The 17192-nt window shown below is 37.7% G+C and overlaps 3 protein-coding genes and 1 long non-coding RNA gene across 12 annotated transcripts; 3 read left to right on the forward strand and 1 right to left on the reverse strand.

Annotated features, from left to right (window-relative positions):
- The first annotated feature begins 490 nt into the window (after positions 1 to 490).
- LOC131020993 (pectinesterase-like) lies at positions 491 to 2813 on the forward strand. Its single transcript, XM_057950064.1, has 2 exons — positions 491 to 1611; positions 2048 to 2813. The coding sequence occupies exons 1-2, from the start codon at positions 609 to 611 to the stop codon at positions 2743 to 2745; spliced, it is 1701 nt and encodes a 566-aa protein (XP_057806047.1). The 5' UTR covers positions 491 to 608; the 3' UTR covers positions 2746 to 2813.
- A 2215-nt stretch (positions 2814 to 5028) lies between these two features.
- Positions 5029 to 7293, reverse strand: LOC131020994 (pectinesterase-like). Its single transcript, XM_057950065.1, has 2 exons — positions 6221 to 7293; positions 5029 to 5929 (listed from the first exon to the last, which is right to left on the reverse strand). Exons 1-2 carry the CDS (start codon positions 7167 to 7169, stop codon positions 5223 to 5225), a joined length of 1656 nt encoding a protein of 551 aa, XP_057806048.1. The 5' UTR covers positions 7170 to 7293; the 3' UTR covers positions 5029 to 5222.
- A 964-nt stretch (positions 7294 to 8257) lies between these two features.
- LOC131020996 (pectinesterase-like) lies at positions 8258 to 11099 on the forward strand. The gene is made up of 3 exons (XM_057950066.1): positions 8258 to 8914; positions 9476 to 9971; positions 10262 to 11099. The coding sequence occupies exons 1-3, from the start codon at positions 8420 to 8422 to the stop codon at positions 10957 to 10959; spliced, it is 1689 nt and encodes a 562-aa protein (XP_057806049.1). The 5' UTR covers positions 8258 to 8419; the 3' UTR covers positions 10960 to 11099.
- Positions 11100 to 12286: 1187 nt separating this feature from the next.
- Positions 12287 to 15794, forward strand: LOC131020997 (uncharacterized). 9 transcript variants are annotated; one of them, XR_009100817.1, is made up of 9 exons: positions 12287 to 12782; positions 13173 to 13286; positions 13407 to 13706; positions 14283 to 14341; positions 14550 to 14720; positions 14804 to 14899; positions 15022 to 15129; positions 15434 to 15508; positions 15601 to 15794. It is a non-coding gene; the product is annotated as an uncharacterized LOC131020997 (long non-coding RNA). The 9 variants fall into 9 exon arrangements; XR_009100815.1 differs by having other exon boundaries at positions 14804 to 15129; XR_009100819.1 differs by lacking the exon at positions 15434 to 15508 and having other exon boundaries at positions 12288 to 12782.
- Positions 15795 to 17192: the final 1398 nt, after the last annotated feature.

Here is a 17192-nt window from a genome sequence, read left to right on the forward strand (position 1 = left end):
ATAAAAAGTCGCAGCTAGTATTTAAAATACTAACATATGGTTACAATATTCGAAATTTATATATAATAACTATATTTTATATCTAAATAAATTCATAATATGCATGGTTCATGGTAAAGAAAGAAAGTATATAGAGATTGTCCTCATTTAATATAATGCAAGTGAAAAAAAAAAGCATATAAAAACCATGCGTCATATAAAGTATTAGTCTAATTTAATATACGTCGAATGTTGTATAATTCACCAATCGACTTAATTTATCTATATAGTTTGATATTACTACTATTTACAAATAATACTATTCATTAATAAAAATAAGATACCATATCTAATTTACTTTGACTTCTTCCCCGTTCTTCCCAACCTCCTACAAATTCGAGTAGCCTTTCATTTCCTTGACACTACCTTAATTTTTGGATCACAAATTAACGATCTCAATTTCATTTTAAGTAAATTCTCATGTATAAATATCTCCTTATTTTCACCAAAATTTTCATCACATCCGATCAGAGCTCGGATGCCATAATAAAAAATAAATAAGACACCGAGCTCTGAAAAAAAAAAAAAAAGAAGGAACATAGGAAAATAAATAGTTAATTAAACTATTTATGGGGGACTCCAAATCGAGAGTCGTCGTCCTCGCCGTCCTCGCCACCGTGCTCCTTTTGGCGGCGGTGATCGCCGCGGTCGTGGTCTTCTCGAAGGGCGAAGAGAAGCACGATGGCGGCAAGGGCGGCGGCGGCAGCGTCGTCGTCTCGGCCTCTAAAGCGGTGAAGCTCGTGTGCTCCCCGACGGACTACAAGGAGACCTGCGAGAAGAGCCTCGCCGGCGCCAACACCACCGACCCCAAGAAGCTGATCGAGGCGGCGTTCGACGCCACCGTCGGCAGCATCATGGGGGCGCTCGAGAGCTCCGCCGAGCTGAAGAAGGTCGCCACCGACCCCTCCACCAAGGGCGCCTTCGACGTCTGCGACGAGGTGCTGCACAACGCCGTCGACGATCTGAAGAGCTCGATCACGAAGGTCGCGCACTTCGACGCCGGCGAGGCCAAGGCCCTCGCCGCCGACCTCCGCACGCGCCTCGCCGCCGTCGGGGACGACCAGGAGACGTGCACCGACGCCTTCGAGAACACCACCGGCGACACCGGGGAGAAGATGAAGGCCCTATTGAAAACCGCTAAGGAGATGTCGAGCAACGGCCTCGCCATGGTGAGCGACCTCTCCGCGATCCTCGGATCGCTGCAGCTGGCGAAGTTCCTCGGCGGCGGCGGCGGCGGCGGCGGAAGCGCGAGGAGGCTCATGGCGGAGGAAGCCGGCGATTTCGTGGATCGGAGGATCCTGAAGGTGGCGGCGTTGAAGCCGACGATGGTGGTGGCGAAGGACGGGAGCGGGCAGTTTAAGACAATCTCGGCGGCGTTAAAGACGCTGCCGAAGAAGAATAATGAGACGTTCATCGTGATTCATATCAAAGCCGGCGTGTATGCGGAGACGGTGATCATTCCGAAGAAGGTGAATAAGGTGGTGTTGCTCGGAGACGGCCCGAAGAAGACGGTGATCACCGGAAAATTGAGCTTCGCCGGAGGTGTTAAGACCTACCACACCGCCACCGTTGGTGAGTATATTCATATCTCTCTCTTATATATTCTAGTAAAATATCATGATAATTTTAATATTAATTAATTTTTGAATTAATAATTACTTGTTAAGGTTAATTAAGTCTAAGTTAGCGAGTATATAACCTTTTTTAAAGTTTACTAATATTTAGTGGGAAACAATAATGGTGGAAAATAGGATATCATATCATTCACATTTTTAGTTTCAAAAGCTCATTAATTCATTATTTAATTTTCATAGCTAGGCACAACCTTAAAAAATTTAGCTTGTGAAGTTACTTTTTGCCTATTTAGGGTTCTAATTTTCAAAATTAATGCATATATATATATACATGCATCAAATTTCTTTCTTATTATACAAGTATCACCTTAAAATACTTATTTAACAAAATCAACATGCATAAATCAATAATCATTAATTTCCTCTTGTTGCAGCGGTCAATGCCGACGAATTCATCGCCAAGGACCTAACGATCGAGAACACCGCTGGGTCGGCCGGCCACCAAGCGGTGGCGCTGCGCGTCTCCGGCGACCGGGCCGTCCTCTACAACGTGAACATGTTCGGCTACCAAGACACCCTCTACGCCCACAAATACCGCCAGTTCTACCGCAGCTGCGTCATCTCCGGCACCATCGACTTCATCTTCGGCGACGCCCTCGCCATCTTCCAAGACTGCACCTTCGTCGTGCGCAAGCCCGGTCCGAACCAGGCTTGCATGGTGACCGCCCAGGGCCGCATAGACCCACGCAGCCCGGGCGGTTTCGTCCTCCAGAGCAGCCGGATCGTGGCCGAGCCGGCCCTTCAGACCGCCAAGCCGGCCGTGAAGGTGTACCTCGGCCGGCCGTGGAAGGAGCTCTCGAGGACGATCATCATGCACTCCGACATCGGCGGGTTCATTGACCCGACCGGCTGGTCGCCCTGGACCGGGGATTTTGCGATCAACACGTGCTACTACGGCGAGTACGAGAACAAGGGGGCCGGTTCGGACACGTCGGGCCGGGTGACTTGGAAGGGCATCAAGAAGATCACGTCGAAGATTGCTCAGAGCTGGACCGGCGGCGCCGCCTACGGCGACGATTCTTGGATCAAGGCGGCGGGAGTCCCTTATGTTCCTACCATGATGCAAGTTTGAGAGTGTAGAACTTGTAATGGTTGATATTATCAGTTTTAATGAAATTTAAAATAGTATTGATGTGTCAATCATTTTTTTTTTACATAAATAATTCCATCTACTCGTGAGACGTGACAAATTGGGAAAACACAATGCTCGAACGACAAATTATAATCATCCTATTTATTTAATATTGATTAAAAAACACGGAGTAGTTAATTAATTAAATCAGAATTTGTAATCCTTATTTATAGATTGATGAGTAATAAGAGAGAAAAAATTAGTATCAAAACAGAGGGAGTAATTAATATTTATTACTAATTCTGGAGGGTTAATTAATCTATCTTAATTATTGTTAATTAAAAAACTCCAATTAAATATTAAAATATAATTATAATGTAATTGGATTAATGAATCCTAATTAAGTATTTTTTTTTTAAGTTAAAGCTCTAGTCTAGAGATTGAATTTGAAGTATAATAATAATAATAAGTATCAAAAAGTGGGATAGCCTTGAGAATTTAATTAGAAGCAATTATAAGAACTCGATTAAAAATAATAAAAATATTTAATTTTTCATTACAACACAAAACCAATTTTTTTTTCTAATTATTTAACGAGAGATTTTGTTAATTCCGAAAATATTTTTAAGGTTTTTAATTGTATTTCGCATCGCATATTCGTTAAAGGATGGTGATTAATAGTTAATATAACAGGTCGAGCTATAGATAATTTTATCACAGTGTGATTAAGTGACCTGAAATAGATTACTTTGATTTACTTGTGTAATGATTATATGTAAATTAATAACTCATTTACTTCATTTAATTTGAGATGCGGAGAGTTGTTGAATTCATACTTTATCTCGTGTCGTGATAAAATCCATTTAATTTAGGTAGTACTTACTCACAAATAAAATCCATCTTATTATTAATATAACTAGCATTAGCACCCCGTGCAATGCACGGGAAATATTTTTATATTTCTAAATTTATATAAAATTGATAACAACTCAATATCACATTTATACATATAATAAAAAAATTAACTTTAACTAATTAAATATATTTTATTGAATATTGAAAAAAAAAAGAATCCACAATAATAAAAAAAATTGATATTATGTAAATAAAAAAAATAAGTTAAAAAATTAAAAATTTAAACAATTAAAAAAATTATTCAAAAAAAATGAGAGGAGAGATAATTTTTAAAAAATTTAATTTTTAAATAAATATAAATTTTATATTATAAATAAAATATATCAAATTAAAGTTCTTATCACAATCTTTAATTTAATATGCATATTAAATATTTTATAATTAAACGAATTTCAAAAATTTTGAAAGGAACAAACAAAGAAATAAAAAGATAAAGAAAAAGAAAATAAAACCCTTTTTATAGATTCTAGAACTGTAAATAAACGCTTGTTAGAAATGTGAGTTAGTTGACTTAAATATTTTAATATTTTATTTTAAATTATGAATCGTAAAAAAAAGTTTACAAAATTAAAAAATAATGAAAAATGAATTAAAGAATAGATTTAGTAAAAAAAAAGATGAGAGAGGAGAGAGAAATTTTTAAAATTTTAATATTTAAACTAATATAATTTTTACATTTTAAATCTTATATTTACATAAACTATATCAAATTAAAGCTCTTATCGTGATCTTTAATTTGATAGGCATATTGAATATTTTATAATTAATCGAATTTCATAATTTTAGAAATAAATAAAACAAAAAAATAAGAAGTTAAAGAAAAGAAAATGAAAATAATAAATAGAGTTTATAAATAAATCTTCAATTTTGTCTTCACTACAAAATCGCCATTCAATTTTCAAATTGATTTGAAATCAATTTCTAATTGAAAACTGCTGTTTTAATATAGTATAGATTATAAATAGAAATTAAAGTTATCGCGTTATGCAACCGCCTTAATTAGTTTGGCACAAATCAGAGGGAATGAGATCTGGTGTCCCACAATCTTATGCGTGTCATTGTGTCTCATGCTTATATTTATTATATTAAAAATATTTTTTATAAAAATAAAATTTATTATAATACTATGAATTATATTTAATATTTATTTTTAAAAAATAATTTTTTAAAAAAGTATATACCATCACTTTGAATTTATCAACCTATATTAACTAATAAAAGTGAAATTAAATGATAAAAAATAATTATATACCCTAGATTGATGGAATAAACCTTACTTAATAATTACAAAATTAAACTAAATCATATAAAATTGAAATTGAAGAAAATATATACAAGAAATTAAACAAAATTGAAAGTGGGACACATAGTGGGACATAAAGTGAGACCCATTTTTTATCCTTCTCCTTTTTCTAGAATTTTAGCATTTGAATTATCGATGGCAATCATGATTCGGACGAGACAAAAAATATATACTAATTTCTTCACTGAATAAAACATACAAAAAAAATTACTATAACTGAATTAAAACTATTACAAAACCCAAGATGCAACTCATGAAATTAATGTCTCTTAACTTGCATCATTGTCGGGACGTACGGAACGCCGGAATCCTTGATCCAAGCATCGTCGCCGAAGACAACTCCGCCGGTCCATCTATTAATCTGCTCCGCCTTCAAAGATTGAATGCCCTTCCACGTGACCCGACCCGTTCTATTCGCTCCGGGTCCCCGGTTCTCGTACTCGACGTAGTAGCATGTGTCGAGCCCGTAGGCCCCGATCCACGGGGCCCACCCTTCCGGTTCGATGAAGCCCCCGATGTCGGATTGCATGATGATGGTCGTGGACAGCTCCTTCCACGGTCGGCCGAGGTACGAAGCGATCTTCGGCTTCACGTCTAGGAACGCCTGTTCGGCGATGAACCGGCCGTTTTGGATTATGATGGCACTGTTGCTCTTTAGGTCGAACCGGCCCTGAGCGGTCACCACGCACTCCTGGCTCGGGCCGGGCTTCCGCGTCACGAACGTGCAATCCTGGAAGAGGGCGACGCTGTTCCCGAAGACGTAGTCGATGGTGCCGGTGATGGTGCAATTCCGATAGTACTGGCGATAGATGTCGGCGCATAGGGTGTCTTGATAACCGTCCATGTGGACGTTGTACAAGATGCTCCGGTCGCCGGAGACTCGCACGGCCAAGGCTTGATAGCCTTCGGGCCCCGCCGTATTCTCCACGGCGAGGTCCTTGGCCAAGAAATCATCTCCATTTGTAGCTGCAAGAGAAGAACAAGTCTAAAAGCTAGTGGGATAGAGAATTTATGTATTTTAAATAGACTGCGTGACAGTAAACTCGAATTCAAGACCTTATATTATGAATATTAATTACCTGCCGCTAGACCAACACACACCGCTACTAGTGAATTTAATTCAATATTAATCGAGTCGAGTACTAATTAATCAATTGGATTTTGGCTTGGCTACTAGCTATAAATATAATCAATTGGAGTAACATTTATTAATATTGTCAAACTATTAATTTATAGAGATTTTACTGTATGACATACCGAGTGTGGCGGTGTAGTAGGTCTGATGACCTCCGGCCATACTCCTCTTTCCGGTGAGTCTGGTGGCGGTCGGCCCGTCGCCGACGAGCACGATTTTATTGAGCCCTTTGGGGATATCGACGTTCTCATTGTAGACGCCGGCCTTGATATGGATCACGATGAATGAATCATTGTTCTCCTTCGGCAACGAAGCGATGGCGTCGTTGATGGTCTTGAACTGGCCGCTGCCGTCTTTCGCCACCACGATCGTCGGCTCCAACGACACCGTGGCCGTCAGCCGCCTGCCGACGAATTCGTCGCCCTCCTCCACCGCTACCTCCCGGCCGCCGCCGCCGCCGCCGACGAACTCCGAGAGATCCGTCACCATGGCCAGGCCGTTGCTCGAGAGCTCCCTGGCGTTCTTCAGCAGCTTCCTCATCCTCTCCCCGACGCCGCCGGTGGTGTTCTCGAAGGCGTCGACGCACGTCTCCTGGTTCGCGACGACGGCGCTCAGCCACGTCCGCAGGTCGGCGACGTACTCCCCCGCCCTGGCGGGGTCGAACGCGTCGACCTTGCCGACGGAGCGGCGCAGGTCGCCGGCGGCCTTCTCGAGCACGTCCCCGCAGACGGCGAACGCCCCCCTGGTCATGGGGTCGTTCGCCGCCTCCTGCAGGACGGACGTGCTCGTGAGGACGTCGCGGATGCTGCCGACGGCGACGCCGATCGCCGTCTCGATGAGCTTCCGGGGGTCGGTGGTGTTGGCGTCGGAGAGGCTGTCCTGACACGTGTCCTTGTATTGGGTTGGGGAGCAGATGGCCTCCACAGCCTTAGTGGTGGATGCTACCTCCGGTGGGCCGGCACCGTTCCGGGCGGTGGTGACGGCGGCGCTGATGACTGCCACCAACACGAGACCGAAGAAAATGAGGGCCATCACAGTGCCCGCGTCCGCGTCCGCATCCACGTCCCCCATTTTTTGTATGCACCTATATATATATATATGTCAATTTATTTATTTTGAATTATTTTGATTTTTTCGGTGATATATGTGTGAGTTCGAAGGGAAAATTTTAGAGTTGTTCTTGCAAAACCCTTTTGAACTCTAATTATCGTGAAATTTGTTTAGGAGGAAGTAATGGTATTTATAGTAAGAATGTGTGAGATTTGAGGTTTGAGGTTTAGTGATTGAATTACTAAATTTAGTGAGAATTTTAAGGAAAAGATATGACTACTCCATGAGATTTGAGATTTGAGATTTAGTGACTAAGTTACTAAATTTAGTGAGAATTTTAAGGAAAAAAATATGGCTACTCCATGATGTCGGGAAGCGGAACAATATATGGTGACACTGTGACACATATATGCATGCAAATATGAGGTCCAGAAATTAATATTAATAAAATGGATTGTTATTTTTATTTATATTAGTAGTGTAATTTGCTCAATCTGTATAAATCTGAGAAAATTATTCTAAAACCAGAGTTAATAAAAAAAAATATAGTTGATGAAATTTTGTCCGAGGCGCAAAAAACATGATGAAGAACAATCGGAGTCAATCAGCATCTCTAACCTTTTATTTTTATTGAAGAAAAAAGCACTTAAAAATGTTCTCTTCTTTTCTTTTTTCTTTATATATATATATATATATATATATACAGTTGATCAATATATAATACTATTACCAATTTTTTTTATTCTTTACAAATTTGTACCTATATATATCTATACTGATTTTAATTTATATTAATGATAATTTAATAATTTAATACAATGTATTTAAGATATATCAATTTTGATATAAAACTAATAAGAATCCTTTAATATAGTAAAATTCTCTATAAGTGTGACCAAAATATCAATTAGAATCCAAATAAGCAAATATTTAGGGGCCCTTAATTTGCATGTCTGGCCGGCTTTGATTCAAACATTACTTCCATGCACGTGTTACCATAAAACGTGGAATATCCCTAAAAATTTCTTACTAAAATTGGGAAATCAATCAGCAACCTCAAATTAATTTCACAAACAGCTATAAATTCCCAACACATTTCTCCTAAAAAAGTTTAATCACCATCACAATTCAAAAGTGGCATCAAGAAGAGGGAGCAAGAGTTCCCCTATAATCATGAATTGATCACTGATTTTGTCTTTTTAATAAAATATACTATAAAATATCAAACAATAAAAAATAAAATCAGTGATCAAAATATATAATTAAATAGAATGGGGGAGCCGGCTGCAAAGAAGAAGGGCCTAATTGCAGCCGCGGCCTCTATTCTCTTAGTCGCGGCCGTCGTCGTCGCTGTCGTCACCACCAGCAGAGGCGGAAGCGGCGGCGGCGGCCGCGGCAGCGGCGCTACGGATGTAGAATCCACCACTAGGTCGATCGCAGCTATCTGCGCCCCGACGCAGTATCAAGAAACTTGCCACGCCAGCCTCGACGGGGCCAACACCACCGACCCCAAGAAGCTTATCGAGACGGCGATCGACGTCGCCGTCGATAAAGTCAGCAGCGTCCTGAAGCAGTCGAAACTGCTTCAGGAGGCCGCCGCCGATCCGATGACGAAACAAGCGTTCGACGTCTGCCGGGAAGTGCTCGAGAAGGCCGTCGACGACCTGAAGCGAACCGTCGAGCAAATCGACGCCATCGACGCCGCCGAGGTGAAGGAGTACGTCGCCGATTTGCGGACGTGGCTGAGCGCCGTCGTCACGAATCAGGTAGGGACGGACGCAGAAAAAATTCTCGATGGAAGCTCTTTATTTTAATTTTTAAATTTAAAAATTTTAAAATCTAATTTTATTTGACAATAATAATAGAGGCTTTTAATTTGCACGGAAAATTACTTGATTAAAAAATTTAAAATTTGAGGATTTTATAAAAATGTATATATATAGAGATAAAAGTTCCATTGAGAAATTAAATATTTTACAAAATTGCGAAATATTGAACATAGCAATAATTTTGATGAACGAGTCAATAATATTGATGAATAGACGTACTTTAGAAAATCTCGTCATCCCAGGACTCAAACTCAAAACCAAAATGTTTGTTCATCAAAATTATTGACTTATTCAACACTTCATTTAATTTTTGAATTTGAAATTTTTAAAAGATAAATTTCTACTATCATTTTATTTGATAATCATAGAAGCTTTGATTGAAAAACTTAAAATTTGGTGATTTTATAAGAATATATTTATACTCTTTTTTCTTTTTTTGTTTGTTTGGTGGGGGCTTAAGCCCCCCTCATCTCTTACCGTCTCGGCCTCTGGAACCAGGAGACTTGCCTCGACGCCTTCGAGAACACCACCGGCGACGCCGGCCAGAAGATGAGGAACCTGCTGAGGACCGCCCGGGAGCTGTCGAGCAACGGCCTCGCGATGGTGACGGATATCTCGGAGTTCGTCGGCGCGCTGCAGCTCGAAGAAGTCCTCGGAAGCGGCCGGAAACTGGCGGCGAGGGCTCGGGACGAGGATTTCGTCGAGCGGCGGCTGGTTCAGGCCACCGCGCTGTCGTTGAAGCCGACGATCGTGGTGGCGAAAGACGGCAGCGGCAAGTTCAACCGCATCAACGACGCCGTGGCTTCGCTGCCGAAGAGGAATAATGATTCGTTCATCGTGATTCATATCAAGGCCGGCGTGTACAATGAGAATGTCGACATTCCGAAAGGGCTTAACAAGATTGTGTTCATCGGCGATGGACCGAACGCCACCAGAATCACCGGAAAAAGGAGCGTCGCCGCCGGAGTTCAGACCTACTATACCCCCACGCTTGGTAAGTATGATACTATTCATTAATTAAAAATAAATCTTTAATCTTATATATAGAGTATATATGTAGATAATCTAGGGTAAATTTCGTTGCGTTACATTTCATTTTTTACTATTTGACTCGATTAGTTAGTATAATTTGACTTAATTTCACATTTATGGAGTCAATCTGAGTAGCGCCCTAATAAATTTTCATTGTAGAATAAAATTGATGAGTTCGAAATATAAAAACGGAATTCTACAATGACTTTTAATCGTATGAATGCATCATGAATTTAAATTTGATCTTTGTAGCCATTAACGGGGAGGATTTCGTGGCCAAGGACATCGGCGTCGAGAACACGGCGGGGCCCGACGGATTTCAAGCCCTAGCCGTGCGCGTCTCCGGTGATCGGGCCATCCTCTACAACGTACACATGGACGGCTATCAAGACACCCTTTGCGCCGACACCCACCGCCAATACTACCGGAATTGCACCATCTCCGGCACCATCGACTTCGTCTTCGGGAACGGGCTTGCCCTATTCCAAAATTGCAAGTTCGTCGTGCGAAAGCCCGGCCCGAAGCAAGAATGCATGGTTACCGCTCAGGGCCGGAACGACCCCAAGAGCAACACCGCGATCATAATCCAAAACGGGAAATTCGCCGCCGAGCCGGCACTGCTGGCGATGAAACCGCCGGTGCCGTCGTACCTCGGCCGGCCGTGGAAGGAGCTATCGAGGACCATCATCATACAATCGGACATCGAGGGATTCATCAACAAGACGGGCTGGGCCCGATGGATCGATGATATCGGGCTCAACACGTGCTACTACGTCGAGTTCGGGAACCGCGGGCCCGGGGCAAATACAACGGGTCGGGTCACGTGGAAGGGCATCCGCAAGCTGACGGCGGAGCAAGTCCGGAGTTGGACCGGCGGAGTTGTCTACGGCGGCGACACGTGGATCAAGGAATCGGGAGTTCCGTACATTCCGACGATGATGCCGATTTAATTTGAAGAAAAACCAAATAATTTTAGATTGATTAGCTGCGCTTTGAATTTTGTGATGATTCAAACTCGTTTGTTGTAATCATATCGTATGATTTCTTCATGAGCGAAGTGATTAGTATATACCTTTCGTTTTTATTTTAATTGGGCGGAGAATTTGTATTGACCCGAAATTAAATTTATGGATTACTACTCCCTCCGTCCCACGAATCTTGACACATTTGGATTCAGCACCGGAATTAAGGAATTGTAGACACTACAAGAAAAATGAGTATACATGACACTGCATACATGACGCTTTTTCATAAAAAGCGTCATGTATGAGCGCATTTTTCATATACATGACGGTTTCAAAAAAAAGCGTCATATATGCGGTGTCATGTATTGAATACTTGACACTGAGCTGACACTTTTAGGAAAAGCGTCATGTATGAGCGTCGTTTATTCATAGTATACATGACATTTACTATAAAGCGTCATATATGTGCGTTAATTTAAATGTTATACATGACAGTTATGCAAACTGACATGTATGTTACTAAACAAACCGTCATTAATTGTATTATTCTTGACATTTGATATAAATCGTCAAATATATTTAAATATAAGCGTCATATATGTACATTAATTTAAATATTATACATGATATTTATGCAAATTGCCGTGTAAGTTAGTAAATAAATCGTCATTAATTATATTAATCTTGAAATTTAGTACAAAACATCAATTATATTTAAATTAAACCGTCATAATAATAATAAAAAAAAAAATGCAAGTGTGAAGGATCAAATACTTGGACTCTAACTTAATTTTTTTCAGGTGCACCAATAAGAATTTTACAAATAATTTCAACTTTGTTACTTTATAATAATTGTATTGAAATCATAAAGAAAAATGATTTTAATTTAAAATATTTATAATATAATGAATTTTAGTAATCAATTAATATTAAATAAAAGTGAATATATATTTTAAATTGAAATAAAAGAATTTATTTATAGTATAAGCAATAAGTTTTATTTTAAACCATTTAAATATTAAATAAGATAATTTTGTAATTATTAAAAAATAAATATTTTAAATAAGAAAATATTGTAAATAATGATTTTTATTTAAAGTCATTTAAATATTAAACAAAAATAATAAATTTTAAATGTTAATTTTTTTTAACTAAGATTGTTTTGATATCATAGTGAAAAATGATTTTAATGAAAAATATTTTATATTAAGAAAATGAACTTATCTTTTAAACATTACAAAAAGAATGAATTTATGCTATAATGGTTTTTATTAATCAATTCAATATTAAATAGAAATAAAATTATTTATCACATCATATTAAGATAAAACCCTTAGTTAAATTTCTTAAGCACTCCCATCCCAATTCATTCTTCCCTCATACACTGCTATCTCCCGCTATAGGAATTTTGAACCCGCCGCGCTCAGCCGTAGCTTCCGTTCTCGCTCGCCGCCCCTCTCCGTTGTTATCGCGCACCGCTGTAGTCTTGTCGTCTGTGCGGCTAGATTATTTCTTCTCATACCCACTCTCTGCCGCTCTAAATAATCGAACCCGCCGCCTCAAACCCTAGCCACGCGGTTCTCGCCGCCCTCTTCACCATTCTCGCGCTCAAACCCTCTTCGTCCGGTCAAACCGCCACTCCCCGTCTCAAGCAGGCATAGTCGCACATCCGCCCTCTGCCTCGGCCGTCGGCCTCTTCCCCATTGCCAACCGCCGCCCTCCTTCTCTGTCTTCACTTCTACACGTCCGTTGTGCTGCCGTCACTGCTCCGCTTTTTTGATGCTCCATTGTTCGCTGCTCTGTTCTAGGTATTTCGGATTTAAAATCCTAATTTGGTTGCTTCCTGGGAATTTATGTTTGTGATAGTCTAGGGTTTCGATTTTATGCTATGATTTTATTTTGCTACTTATGAATTTATGTTTGAGATAGTCTAGGGTTTCGATTTTAGGCTATGATTTTATATTGCTACTTACGAATTTTCGTTCTAGGGTTTTTCTGCAATTGGATTTTGCTTGTCGATCTAGCATTGTGAATAACCATCATCCATGATATGCAGAGATAAAAGAAGAGGATGTTGAACTTGTGTTTTGGATTTCAAATTTGTGTGTGTTCTTTGCTTATCTGATTTATAAATCTGAGTGCTTAGTTTTATTCGCTTTTTTGATTTCTGAATTTGTATGTTTGCTTCATTTTTTCAGCGACCGTGTTGAAAACAAGGGTTATTCATCGCTCCTGTCGTGTACAGTAATGGACATCAATAGTTCTGTGACGAATGTCTGATATATTTAAGTAGCAATTTTAATGTGGGCAAGGTAAATGTGTAGTTCATAACAACAATATTCTTACTGCATGATAACATCTAAATTTGTTAAATTATAGCAAATATATATGAAGACAAATATGAACACATGTTATATATTGACCTTTTGCAGGTGACTTTGCAAATTATTTCCGAAGAAAGATAGTACATCAAATATGGTAGAGGGTTGTCATAAATTTTGGGTATATATGTTTGTAAACAGGGATAAATGGTGGAAGGGGATGTTTGGTGGCTGTGAAGAGGCTCAAGGATGTCACCATTTTGGAGAACGAATTCAAGGACAAGATTGAGAGTGTTGGAGCTATGGATCATCACAATTTGGTGCCTCTTAGAGCTTACTACTATAGTAGGGAGGAGAAGCTTCTTGTCTATGATTATATGCCAATGGGAAGCCTCTCTGCACTCTTACATGGTTAGTTTCCATTTTTTGCAATTCTTCTTAGATGCATTGTGATTGTTTATGAACAACTATCCTGGTATTAATCTCAAGCCAGCTAGGGAAGCCACTCTAATCTCCTAAGTTTATGAACAACTATCTTGGTATGTTTTGATTTTATTTTTCTTCTATCTTATTACAAACTTTATTTCACCAAATCGTGAGAGTCTTGATATATATGCAGAGATGAAGTTCCTTCTCATTCATTGCATGATACTTGTGACATTTAATTGCTTATTATTTAGTAGTCACCTTTCCTGCTGAAGATGAACCTGTTGCACCATCTGTAGCATTTTAGCATTTTAGCATTTTACAGTGCCTCCATTGATACTTGTTCACATTCTCTTGTAGCTGTTTCCATACAGATTTTTTGCTTTTCTTTAGAACAGTAAATTGCTGCAAAGTGTCATAACTTATAACTAATTATTTGTTTTCTATAGATAGTAGATACTTTTGGTACTGTTGTGTGTATGAGAGTTATATATTTCGTTAGTTTCCTTTTAAAATTAGGTAATTGCCTTAGGGTATTGTTTAATGCCTTCACGCTATCAGGTTGTCAATGATTTGCTGAACCTGCTGGACAAAATTTGAGAATGAGAGAAGATGCACAGGTGATATTTTCATTTACTTGTTATTGGGAGATTTACTTTAGTGTATTTGAAGAACTATGATCTGTGCTTTCTTTAATCTTTTTCTGATATATTAAGCTTGTACCATATTTTACTCAAGTGATTTACTTCTTTTATAAGAACCGAATTGAATGTCTCTACTGATATTATATTTTACTAAATCATAGAAAATTTACTATATTGGTTGTAGGGAACCTTTGTTGAAGGAGTTAAGGAGGAAGTTATAGTATCCTCGATACTAATTTCAGGTTATAGCAAGAGGTGTAGAGTGTGATTTAGCTCTTATTTTTTGGTGAAAGCAAGGAGTTATGAGAAGGCACCGAGCCACTGCATTTCAGATGCTAGCTTATGTAATTTACAGGTTTGTTTTCTTTGCTTTCCAGTGAGGAAACCGGCATGTTGTCCTGTTTTCTTCTTACATATGTTTTCTTCTTACATATGCAGGGGATTGGTTCGATTGGATATTCACTTTCTCACATAATGCTATTTAGTTTTTAGATGCCACTTGTTTACTCATGAAAACTATTTAGTATTGGTGAGGTAAGACTTTGACAGGATTTTACTCTTCTCTATTCCCACGATTTTGATAGAAAATCTTATATTCTCAATTCAATATGTTAGATTTTTTTTAATTGTTCATACTAAATCTAAATTTTGTGTAGTAAACATTGGATCTTAACAATTATTGAGCCTTACAAAGATTGTGTCTATGTGATGGATCCTTTGTCTCATCGGAATCGTGATGCCACTTGGAAATCCGTAGTTGACACGTACGTTTCTCATCATCTTAATTGCTCTTTCTTCTACTCTTTTCTTTTATGTGTTTATTTCACAAGCATCTCTATCTTTATATATATTAGTTAAACTTTCCAGGTCATACTCAAGTTAGGGACAAAGAATAGGCACCATTTACCTTGCTAGGAAAAAATATTGATTTTGCGTATTAAAAACCTAACGATATACATATGTTTGTTTTCCAGCGCAATGGTAAGAAGTTATATTAATTATTAGTAATATATTAATATAGCATTTTATGTGATATAGGTTTTATGTGATGAATTTGTTTATTGTCAGTTTAAAAAACGTGAGTATTCTATGAGTGAGATAAATGAGGTTTGAGAAGATTGGGCAACTTCTGCCATTAATGAGGTTTGTAATATCTAATGATTAGAATTTTTATTAAATATATCTATGGCTTTATAGTGTTGTTAATATATATACTTGTTTTCTTTGTCTTGTAGCTTTGACATGTGACATGGAGAAGTTCTTGCGCGTTGATATGGCATTTTGAAAGCTTTTTGGAACAATTATAATTTGTGGGTGTCGTATGTAGGTGAATTTTGTTGTTGGGAGATGTGGTAGAACATTGGTTCTTATTTTGTTGTTGTTGTTGGATGAATATTGGTTATCAATGTTTAATTGGTCATTTTCAGTATGTTTTGATTTCTTTTTTTGTACAATTTAATAATATTTATAAATTTAAAACAGGAAAAAACCAATATAATATGAAATAATATTTCAAAAATCTGAATAAGCATATATGACAATTTTAATATGACTATAGATGACGCTTATAAACCGTCAAGAAAACTAAATATAATGACATATTCTGGCTGAAATGACGGTTACAAAGTGTCAAGAATAAACATAGAAACGTCATGAAAACCTATATACATGACATTCAAAAAGTGTCAAATATAATCAATAAATCGTCATGAAAACGAACATACATAACGGTCAAAAAATGTCAAAATATAAAACAAACCGTCATGTATTATATTTTTCTTGACGGTTAGAAAGCGTCAAGAAAATAATATAAATGTCATGTTTAAAATTATAGTTGACGGTTATCCACCGTCATGTATACATATATAACCGTCAAGAATAATTAGTATAGATGACGGTCATTAACCGTCATCTTTACTAGGTACTATACTTGACACCAGTATACTTGACGGTCGACGGATATCATAGATGACGGCTAAAAACCGTCAAGTATGAGCGTTTTTCTTGTAGTGAGATTAATATTTTAAGTGTGTAGTTAATAAAATATAAAAGTGATAAAGTAGGAGAAAGAAGGTAATAATTATTACCCAAAATGGAAACATGTCAAGATTCGTGGGACGACCCAAAAAGGAAAACGTGTCAAGATTCGTGGGACGGAGTGAGTATATGATTGATTAAAACAAAAGAATAGAATTTATATAAATTAAACTCGTTATATCCTTATATACTTACACTTTTTTTTTTTTTGCATTATGTAATTTACTTTCTGAAACATAAATTAATTTGAAACGTAGGTGAATTTGCAAGACTGTTCTTTACCAATTAATAAGCCGAGGATTTGAGTCATCACAACAAATAAATAGAGGTGATTATTGCTAATCTTTTAGAATTAAAGAAACAAAAATACAACACTTAATCATGGTATATATATAAAAAGCAACCACTACAAGAAAATAACTAATATATGACAGGCCAGAAGCGTTATCTATTAGAAATTAAAATCGCTTGTCATTAATGAAGATGTAATCTATTTAAAAAGCGCTGATAGATCCTGGCAGTCATCTATTAGATAATAGTAATTGTATTATTATTGGCTAAAAAGGTATTGCATATTACAACACGCCAACACCAACACTTAATCATATTGATACACTTGCAACATTTATTCAATCGTCAGTATATAAATAGTAATTGTATTATTATTGTCTAAAAAGTAATTATATATAATGCATTATATATATATATATATATATATATATTAATATATAACAAAAAGGAATGGTTCTACGAAACTAAAGGGATGGATAAGACTATATATTAATCTAGC

This window comes from Salvia miltiorrhiza, chromosome 4 (genome assembly GCF_028751815.1).
Source record: "Salvia miltiorrhiza cultivar Shanhuang (shh) chromosome 4, IMPLAD_Smil_shh, whole genome shotgun sequence".
In the NCBI taxonomy this organism is placed as follows: domain Eukaryota; kingdom Viridiplantae; phylum Streptophyta; class Magnoliopsida; order Lamiales; family Lamiaceae; genus Salvia; species Salvia miltiorrhiza.